This window comes from Echiichthys vipera (assembly GCF_963691815.1).
Source record: "Echiichthys vipera genome assembly, chromosome: 4".
Taxonomy (NCBI): domain Eukaryota; kingdom Metazoa; phylum Chordata; class Actinopteri; order Perciformes; family Trachinidae; genus Echiichthys; species Echiichthys vipera.
The window spans coordinates 35473421-35483420 of NC_139829.1; the positions used below are offsets into that span (position 1 = coordinate 35473421).

General features: G+C 50.2%; 2 protein-coding genes across 2 annotated transcripts in view; one reads left to right on the forward strand and one right to left on the reverse strand.

The window, feature by feature from the left end:
- chek2 (checkpoint kinase 2) overlaps positions 1 to 7069 on the reverse strand; it is a 9074-nt gene extending 2005 nt beyond the window's left edge. Inside the window, exons 1-11 of the mRNA XM_083913037.1 lie at positions 6996 to 7069; positions 4108 to 4411; positions 3673 to 3797; positions 2965 to 3097; positions 2772 to 2862; positions 2558 to 2654; positions 2349 to 2402; positions 2189 to 2253; positions 950 to 1049; positions 710 to 796; positions 68 to 225 (exon numbers count right to left, since the gene is read on the reverse strand). Of these exons, the coding sequence (XP_083769163.1) occupies positions 68 to 225; positions 710 to 796; positions 950 to 1049; positions 2189 to 2253; positions 2349 to 2402; positions 2558 to 2654; positions 2772 to 2862; positions 2965 to 3097; positions 3673 to 3797; positions 4108 to 4402 (1205 nt within the window). The 5' untranslated portion in view covers positions 4403 to 4411; positions 6996 to 7069. The remainder of the gene's footprint in view (positions 1 to 67; positions 226 to 709; positions 797 to 949; positions 1050 to 2188; positions 2254 to 2348; positions 2403 to 2557; positions 2655 to 2771; positions 2863 to 2964; positions 3098 to 3672; positions 3798 to 4107; positions 4412 to 6995) is intronic.
- A 110-nt stretch (positions 7070 to 7179) lies between these two features.
- Positions 7180 to 10000, forward strand: part of entr1 (endosome associated trafficking regulator 1) — an 8545-nt gene continuing 5724 nt past the window's right edge. Inside the window, exons 1-4 of the mRNA XM_083913039.1 lie at positions 7180 to 7322; positions 7983 to 8152; positions 8241 to 8320; positions 8400 to 8682. Of these exons, the coding sequence (XP_083769165.1) occupies positions 7277 to 7322; positions 7983 to 8152; positions 8241 to 8320; positions 8400 to 8682 (579 nt within the window). The 5' untranslated portion in view covers positions 7180 to 7276. The remainder of the gene's footprint in view (positions 7323 to 7982; positions 8153 to 8240; positions 8321 to 8399; positions 8683 to 10000) is intronic.

Genomic DNA, 10000 nt, shown 5'->3' on the forward strand with positions numbered 1-10000 from the left:
GAGACAGACAGGTGGGGGTGAGACAGGTGAGACAGACAGGTGGGGGTGAGACAGGTGGTGAGCCTACCACACAAAGAGCAGCACTCCCAGGCTCCAGGCGTCCACAGCGAGTCCGTACCCTGAGCAGGAGGTGAAGACCTCAGGAGCCAGGTACGACGGAGTCCCACACAGAGTCCTCATGAGCAGGGACGAGTCCAGGATCCTGGACTGGTTAAAGTCCGTGACCTGAGACACACACACACACACACACACACACACACGCAGAGACACACACACACAGAGAGACACACACACACACACACACACACACACACACACACACACACACACACACAGAGACACACACAGAGACACACACACACATACACACACACACACACACAGAGACACACAGAGACACACACACACACACACACACACACACACACACAGAGACACACACACACACACACACACAGAGACACACAGAGACACACACACACACACACACACACACACACACACACACACACACACACACACACACACACACACACACACACACACACACACACACACACACACACACACACACACACACACACACACACACACACACACACACACACACACACACACACACACACAGTGTTACTGTAGCTGGGGGGGAGGGTGAGGGGTGGGGGGGGTGAGAGGGGGGGGGGGGGGTGAGGGGGGTGAGAGGAGGTACCTTTATCAGACAGACGTCGTCCTGTGATGAAAGAAGGATGTTCTCTGGTTTCAGGTCTCTGTGGATGATCCCGTTTCTGTGGAGGTACTGCACACACACACACACACACACACACACACCTGAGTCCACTGAGTGTGTGTGTGTGTGTGTGTGTGTGTGTGTGTGTGTGTGTGTGTGTGTGTGTGTGTGTGTGTGTGTGTGTGTGTGTGTGTGTGTTTTGTCACAGTGTCTCAGTCTCACCTGGACCGCCTTCAGCATCTGATAGAAATAAAGTTTGGCGACGGACTCATTGAGTCCCTGCTGAGACTTCACCTTCTGGAACAGCTCTCCTCCCTCCATCCTGGGAGAGAGACGGGTAGAGAGAGACAGACAGGTAGAGACAGACAGGTAGAGAGAGACAGACAGGTAGAGAGAGACAGGTAGAGACAGACAGGTAGAGAGAGACAGGTAGAGACAGACAGGTAGAGACAGACAGGTAGAACGTAAGTTGTTGTCTCTGCTCTCTCCCAAACCTCCAGACTCCACTGAAAACTAGAATTACAGCCATCACCTCTTGCCTGCCACCTGGTACCATCTCTTGCCTGGTACCACCTCTTGTCTGCCACCTGGTACCATCTCTTGCCTGGTACCACCTCTTGCCTGGTACCTGGTACCACCTCTTGTCTGCCACCTGGTACCATCTCTTGCCTGGTACCTGGTACCACCTCTTGCCTGGTACCTGGTACCACCTCTTGTCTGCCACCTGGTACCATCTCTTGCCTGCCACCTGGTACCACCTCTTGCCTGCTACCTGGTACCACCTCTTGCCTACCACCTGGTACCACCTCTTACCTGCCACCTGGTACCACCTCTTGCATGCCACCTGGTACCATCTCTTGCCTGGTACCACCTCTTGCCTGCCACCTGGTACCATCTCTTGCCAGGTACCACCTCTTGCCTGCCACCTGGTACCATCTCTTGCCTGCCACCTGGTACCATCTCTTGCCTGGTACCACCTCTTGCCTGGTACCTGGTACCACCTCTTGTCTGCCACCTGGTACCATCTCTTGCCTGGTACCAGGTACCATCTCTTGCCTGCCACCTGGTACCACCTCTTGCCTGCTACCTGGTACCACCTCTTGCCTACCACCTGGTACCACCTCTTACCTGCCACCTGGTACCACCTCTTGCCTGCCACCTGGTACCACCTCTTGCCTGCCACCTGGTACCACCTCTTGCCTGCCACCTGGTACCACCTCTTGTCTGCCACCTGGTACCACCTCTTGCCTGCCACCTGGTACCATCTCTTGCCTGGTACCTGGTACCATCTCTTGCCTGGTACCTGGTACCACCTCTTGTCTGCCACCTGGTACCACCTCTTGCCTGCCACCTGGTACCATCTCTTGCCTGGTACCTGGTACCATCTCTTGCCTGCCACCTGGTACCACCTCTTAACAAACAGAACCAATGAAGTTATTAATCATATGAATATTTTCTCACAGCTCCAACACGATGAAATAACTGTCGTCCGTCTGATAGAAGTCCTCTGTTTTTATGAGGCACGGCTGCAGAGGAGAGCAAATCAAGGTTAAAACCACTGAGGAGTCGCAGCGGAGCGGCTTGTGTAACCATCTCTCTTCTTCGGTGGTGTCAGACTCACGTGGTCGATTCTCTGCAAGATCTCGATCTCTGTCTGAGCGTTTCGTGTCGCCGTCTGTGATTGGACAAAACAAACGAGTCACATGACCCCCCGTCCCAGTCGGCCATAGGTCCAGAGGAACATCAGTAACTTCTGCTGCATCGCTCACAGGAAGGACAGAAGAAGAGTGAGAGCTCTCAGCCAATCAGAGAGCAGATTAGATGACTCACCCCTTCAGATTGAAAGTTCTTCTTGTTTATTATTTTCACAGCAAAGTTTCTGCACGACGACCTCTCAAAGGCCAGTTTGACCTCACCACACACTCCTCTGCAACACACACACACAGGAAGTGACGTCACAGCGGGGTCACGGAGGATGAAGCTCCGTGTTTATATCTATGATGATGCGTTCAGGCGAGGGACGCGTGTGCGAACAGTGACTCACGTGCCGATCTGTCGAGTCATCACATACTTGTCCCGAAGCTCTTTGGGTAAACTGGACTGACTGTCTGACCTCAGATCAGTGAAGACAAAGACTGCAGACAGACAGACGGACAGACAGGCAGACAGACAGACAGGTGAGGTGAGACCTGCAGATCACGGTGAGCACCCGTCTCAGGCGCGTTGTTGCTGCTCACCTTTGTTGCGTTGCTCCGACAGAGAGATCACAGAGTTGTTGACCAGAGGAAGCTTCAGGTTCTGACCGATCAGAACCCCGTCCACGAACGTCCCGTTGTTACTGAAGTCCTCCACGAACACCTCGCTGCCCTCCTGAGGAGAGACAGACAGGCACGCAGAGAGAGAGACAGGCAGGCAGAGAGAGAGACAGGCAGGCAGAGAGAGAGACAGGCACGCAGAGAGAGAGACAGGCAGGCAGAGAGAGAGACAGGCAGGCAGAGAGAGAGACAGGCAGGCAGAGAGAGAGACAGGCAGGCAGAGAGAGAGACAGGCACGCAGAGAGAGAGACAGGCAGGCAGAGAGAGAGACAGGCAGGCAGAGAGAGAGACAGGCAGAGAGAGAGAGAGACAGACAGGCAGGCAGAGAGAGAGACAGGCAGGCAGAGAGAGAGACAGGCAGAGAGAGAGAGAGACAGGCAGAGAGACAGACAGACAGAGAGACAGACAGGCACGCAGAGAGAGAGACAGGCAGGCAGAGAGAGAGACAGGCAGGCAGAGAGAGAGACAGACAGGCAGAGAGAGAGACAGACAGAGAGAGAGACAGACAGACAGAGAGAGAGACAGACAGAGAGAGAGACAGACAGACAGACAGGCAGGCAGAGAGACAGACAGGTTCCCGTCAGGTGTGAAGTCGTGGCTGAGGCGTCAGTAAACAGGAAGTGACCTCACTCTGTAGATCCTGAAGTGTCTCTTGCTGTAGATTCGGAACTTTTTGGATCCTCGTTTTTCTGGATCGTCCAGAACGTAGTTACACTTAGAGTCCCGCCCGAACAGGTACTGGTCCTCCAGGCAGTCTGTCAACAAACAAACAAACAAACAAACAATAAACAAACAGGTACTGGTCCTCCAGGCAGTCTGTCAACAAACAAACAAACAAACAAACAATAAACAAACAGGTACTGGTCCTCCAGGCAGTCTTCATATGCTAACACATGCTAAGGTATACTATGACCAACCCTGCATGTAAGCGTGTTAGCATGTTAGTGTGTTAGCATGTTAGCATGTTACTGTGTTAGCATGTTACCGTGTTAGCATGTTACCGTGTTAGCATGTTGCCGTGTTAGCATGTTACCATGTTAGCATGTTAGCATGTTAGCGTGTTACCGTGGCTCCTGAAGTCCTGGGACATGGGCAGCAGGCGGCCCCAGGGCTGCGGTTCGGGCTCCTCGGGGACAGAGGGCAGGGTGACGGGGATGGTGTCCACGCTGCTCAGGGTCCCCGAGCCGCTGGACGACTGACTGGCTGAGGTGGGCCCACTGGAGGAACTGGACCCAGGCTGGGACTTGGACTGGACCTGGGACGGGGACTGGGTGGACTGGGCCTGGGACGGGGACTGGGTGGACTGGGCCTGCGACGGGGACTGGGGCTGCTCCCCCTCCTGTGGGATCTCTCCGGACATTTTCCAGCTCTGCAGAGGAGACACAAGACCACATGAGTCCACATGAGACCACATGAGACCACATGAGTCCACATGAGACCACACAAGACCACATGAGACCACACGAGTCCACATGAGACCACATGAGACCACATGAGTCCACATGAGACCACATGAGTCCACATGAGACCACACAAGACCACATGAGACCACACGAGTCCACATGAGACCACATGAGACCACATGAGGACACATGAGACCGCATGAGTCCACATGAGACCACATGAGTCCACATGAGACCACATGAGACCACATGAGACCACATGAGTCCACATGAGACCACATGAGACCACATGAGTCCACATAAGTCCACATAAGACCACATGAGTCCACATGAGACCACATGAGTCCACATGAGACCACATGAGTCCACATGAGACCACATGAGTCCACATGAGACCACATGAGACCACATGAGACCACATGAGACCACATGAGACCAGATGAGTCCACATGAGACCACATGAGTCCACATGAGACCACATGAGACCACATAAGTCCACATGAGACCACATGAGACCACATGAGACCACATGAGACCACATGAGACCACATGAGACCACATGAGTCCACATGAGACCACATGAGACCACATGAGACCACATGAGACCACATGAGACCACATAAGTCCACATGAGACCACATGAGTCCACATGAGACCACATGAGACCACATAAGTCCACATGAGACCACATGAGACCACATGAGACCACATAAGTCCACATGAGTCCACATGAGACCACATGAGACCACATGAGACCACATAAGTCCACATGAGACCACATGAGACCACATGAGACCAGATGAGACCACATGAGACCACATGAGACCACATGAGACCAGATGAGACCAGATGAGACCAGTTTGCAGGTTCTGCACCTTTTTCCAACAGATTTCTAGGACACATTAAAAATCAATATTTCACGTTTTTCCACTTTAATCCTTTAAAACTAAAGATTTTATTTCATAAATCACTGAAAATGTTTCAGAACAGAAGGAAAAAAAACATCTTTAGATTTTTATTTATAAAAGAAAGAAAATTAAAACTTTGGTTTGTGTTTTCCTCCGAAAAGTGAAAGAGTTTATGAACAAAATTCATAACATTTATAATATTTATAACATTTATAATATTCATAATATTTATAACATTTATAATATTTATAATATTTATAATATTTATAATATTTATAATATTCATAACATTTATAATATTTATAATATTTATAACATTTATAATATTTATAATATTTATAATATTCATAACATTTATAATATTTATAATATTTATAACATTTATAATATTTATAATATTTATAATATTCATAACATTTATAATATTTATAATATTTATAACATTTATAATATTTATAATATTTATAATATTTATAATATTTATAACATTTATAATATTTATAATATTTATAATATTTATAATATTCATAACATTTATAATATTTATAATATTTATAACATTTATAATATTTATAATATTTATAATATTCATAACATTTATAATATTTATAATATTTATAACATTTATAATATTTATAATATTTATAACATTTATAACATTTATAATATTTATAACATTTATAACATTTATAATATTTATAACATTTATAATATTTATAACATTTATAATATTTATAATATTTATAACATTTATAATATTTATAACATTTATAACATTTATAATATTTATAACATTTATAATATTTATAACATTTATAATATTTATAATATTTATAACATTTATAATATTTATAACATTTATAACATTTATAATATTTATAATATTCACTCACGAACGCGTTTGTTTGCAGAAGTGGAAACAAGATGAAAGAAGAAACTATAATAATAATTATTCATATGTTAGATTATTATTATTATAGTTTCTATATTTGTGTTGATTCTGGACCAGCACTAAACAAGTCCAGGACCAGGACCAGGACCAGGACCAGAACCAGGACCAGTCCCAGCCTGGTCCTGGTCCTGGTCCTGGTCCAGGTCCAGGTCCTGGTCCTGGTCCAGGTCCTGGTCCTGGTCCCAGCTGCTTTGGACTGAAACTGTTTTGAGGATGAAAACGAAAGAAAAGTGATTTGAACATTTCACATCATTTTTAACTGAATGTGTTTGTTTTGATTTATTCTTATTGATTGTGTTTTTATTCTTAATGATTTTGTATTTTTGTAAATATTGTTTATATTATTGTGTCTAACCCCACGGATGCTCTGTGACGTCATAACAGAGCGCTGATTTAACGGCCTCGCGCCGAACCGCGTTTAAAAACCGCACCGTTTAAATAAATCCGCGTCCTGAATCACAACAGATGAGCGGATCATGATCCTGAAACCTGGTCCCGAGACCTGAGGGACGGGTCTTCAGTTCGGCTCAGAGTCCACATGAGACCACCTCAGCTGGACCCCGTTAATCAGGACCTCCTGTCCCTGTCACGCACCCGCGCCCGTGCCCGGATGCGGCCGCGGACGCGTTAAATCCGGGGTTTTTCTAACGGAGTCCGGCTTTGGTTCCGAGGTTTCGGGTCCAGACTCACCCGGGCAGACGCCTCCTCCTCCGGGTCTCTGCGTGAAGAACCGGGACCGGGACCGGGACCGGGACACGTGCACAGGACTGAGATCGGACCGGGGAACGTTGTGTTTGCCTCCTCCGTCACCACGTGATCGTTCCGGCCAATGAGAAGATGGACGAGAGGTCACGTGGGTTCAGCCGCTCTGCTTCCGGGTCTGAGTCCTGCAAACAGAGACCAGCACAGACCGGGACCATGAGGACCAGGACCTGAAGCACCTGCCTGTCTCTGCTCACCTGTGTGACGTCATGTCCAGACGGAAGAGTGGCGCCAAAACTCTGATCATCACAGACGGTGAGGTGACGTCACGCGGTTTGTTTATGAACTGATTATAACTCATGTCAGTGGGTCCCGGTCCGGGTCCGGGTCTGGGTCCCGGTCTGGGTTCGAGTTATCAGGTTCAGGATCTGTTGCAGATGTTCAGGCCAGGTCCACGTGTTCAGGTCCAGGTGCAGGTGTTAAGGTTCAGGTTCAGGTTCAGGTCCAGGTCCAGATCCAGAGGTCCAGGTCCAGGTGTTCAGGTCCAGGTGTTCAGGTCCGGGTGTTCAGGTCCGGGTGTTCAGGTCCAGGTTCAGGTTCAGGTCCAGGTTCAGGTCCAGGTGTTCAGGTCAGGGTCCAGAGGTCCAGGTCCAGGTCCAGGTGTTCAGATCCAGGTCCAGGTCCAGAGGTCCAGGTCCAGGTGCTCTGCAGTAAAACACTGAACTCTTGTATGAGGTGCATTAATGATGTGGTCCAGACTCTGGGGGGACAGGGACCTGAGGACAAACCCGGGTGGAGACTCTGGAGTTTATTAAACAAATATTTCAAATATTATTTTATATTTGAGACGCTGATGAAGGACGCTGCAGGACCAGGACCCGACAGGACCAGGACCCCGAAGAACCTGTCCAGCTCCTGGTCCCGGTCTTTGGGGTTCTGGTCCCTGTGTCTTTACAGTTCTGGTCTCTGTTGCAGATGAGCCTCTGGAGTCCGAGGAGCTGAACCCGTTCTCCTTCAGAGAGTTTCTACGCTGGAAGAGGCAGGACCAGGACCAGGACCCGGACCCGGACCAGGACCAGGACCAGGACTGTCTGGCTGTGTCTCAGAGGTCGTGTGATGTTGGGGACGTGACCTTTGACCCTGAGGTCAGGACCTGGTTCCGCTCTGAACCTGAACCCTCTGTGGACCCACAGGTAGAATGACCTCATCACTGTTGTCTGTCTGTCCAATCAGGAGGAGGCGTGGGGGCGGAGCCTCCAGTCAGCTGGGGACAGCCCCGCCTCCGTCTGCGCAGAAGAAGAAGAGGAGACCAGGTGAGTCCTGCTGCTCACTGATTGGTTCCTGTTCTGCTGGAGGCGGAGCTTAATGACTCAGCGTTTGTGAATGAATCAGGTCCGAACCTGAAGACCCTCGAGGACGAGGACGAGGAGGAGCAAGAGGAGGATCAGGATCAGGATCAGGATCAGGACCAGGATCAGGATCAGGATCAGGATCAGGACCAGGACCAGGATCAGGATCAGGACCAGGACCAGGATCAGGACCAGGACCAGGATCAGGACCAGGATCAGGATCAGGACCAGGATCAGGATCAGGACCAGGATCAGAGGAGTCTGCAGGAGCCGAGGAGGCGTCCGTGGCTGCAGTCGTCTCCTGCAGGAGGCGTCACATCGAACAGGTTTGAACTTTATTCACACATGTTCTTTATTTGACCCGTGTCCCGTCACTGATCCACTGATCCACTGATCCACTGATCCAGCGCTCACACCTGCGCCTCATCACCTCCTGTGGAGCCGTGTCCTTCCCTCTTTCTGTCTTTGGTCCGTCTCAGTTTTCCAGGACCGTTGCTCCGGTTAGACCCTTCACGCCAACTCCGTTACCGACCATGAGCCGTTCCTGAACCCGTCGGATTCGGACCTGTTCAGATACCGGTCCGTGATCTCTGAATCTCCTCCGTCGGCCCGACTCCCACGCGGCTTTGCGGCGTGTATGCCACGTCTGGCGCCGCTGCAGTCCTTCATCAGGAGGCGGCTCCTCCTGGTGTCTCTCAGATACCCCCGACGAGTCGGCCTTGGGCTCGCGGCTTCCTCCCGTGCTTCGATAGCCTTCGACTAAACAGCCTCCCTTATCCAGCACGTCCTCAGTGACGAGTCCTCCCCCAGGGCCGGGTCCTATGTCCCGCTGTATCTGATCGCTCCTCCTTCTTCTGGGGTCTGCCCGGTATCTTTGGGTCCGCCCCCGTAGCTCCGCCCCCGTAGCTCCGCCCCCACTTGCTGTACCCTTTAGCCTCTGGGCAGCTGTAGGGACCCCGCGGCCCCTGCCAGCTGTGGAGCTCCGCCCTTCATTTCCTCCTGTGCTGTCCTCGTCCTGTCAGTCAGGGTTTTACCCGAGCGCCACTCGGACCGCTCCTTTCCTACAGGAGCCGCTTCGACGCTTCCGGGCGTCCCAGAGTTACGACGTCCGACCAGCTTCTCACCCCGTTCATGGATGTTTCTGGAATGCTGATCCACACTTCGACCCGGTTCGTCCTGCAACCCTTTGGTGATTCCGAATTGTAGCGTTTCCGGTCGTCTCCACCTCCCCACCCGGTGCAGACAGACGTCCGTCCTCCACAGACCCGGGTCCGTCCCACCTTCCTGCTCGTACAGGGGCAGGTTTTCAGTTGCCACCGCGTGCACGAGGTTGGCGCTCATGGGGGAATTGTGGGGTCTGTGTGAACCAGATAAAGTCCTAGAGTTCAGACTTTACCTTTTTGTATGTGTGTGTGTGTGTGTGTGTGTGTGTGTGTGTGTGTGTGTGTGTGTGTGTGTGTGTGTGTGTGTCTCTGTGTGTGTGTGTGTGTGTGTGTGTGTGTGTGTGTGTGTGTGTGTGTGTGTGTGTGTGTGTGTGTGTGTCTCTGTGTGTGTGTGTGTGTGTGTGTGTGTGTGTGTGTGTGTGTGTGTGTGTGTGTGTGTGTCTCTGTGTGTGTGTGTGTGTGTGTGTGTGTGTGTGTGTGT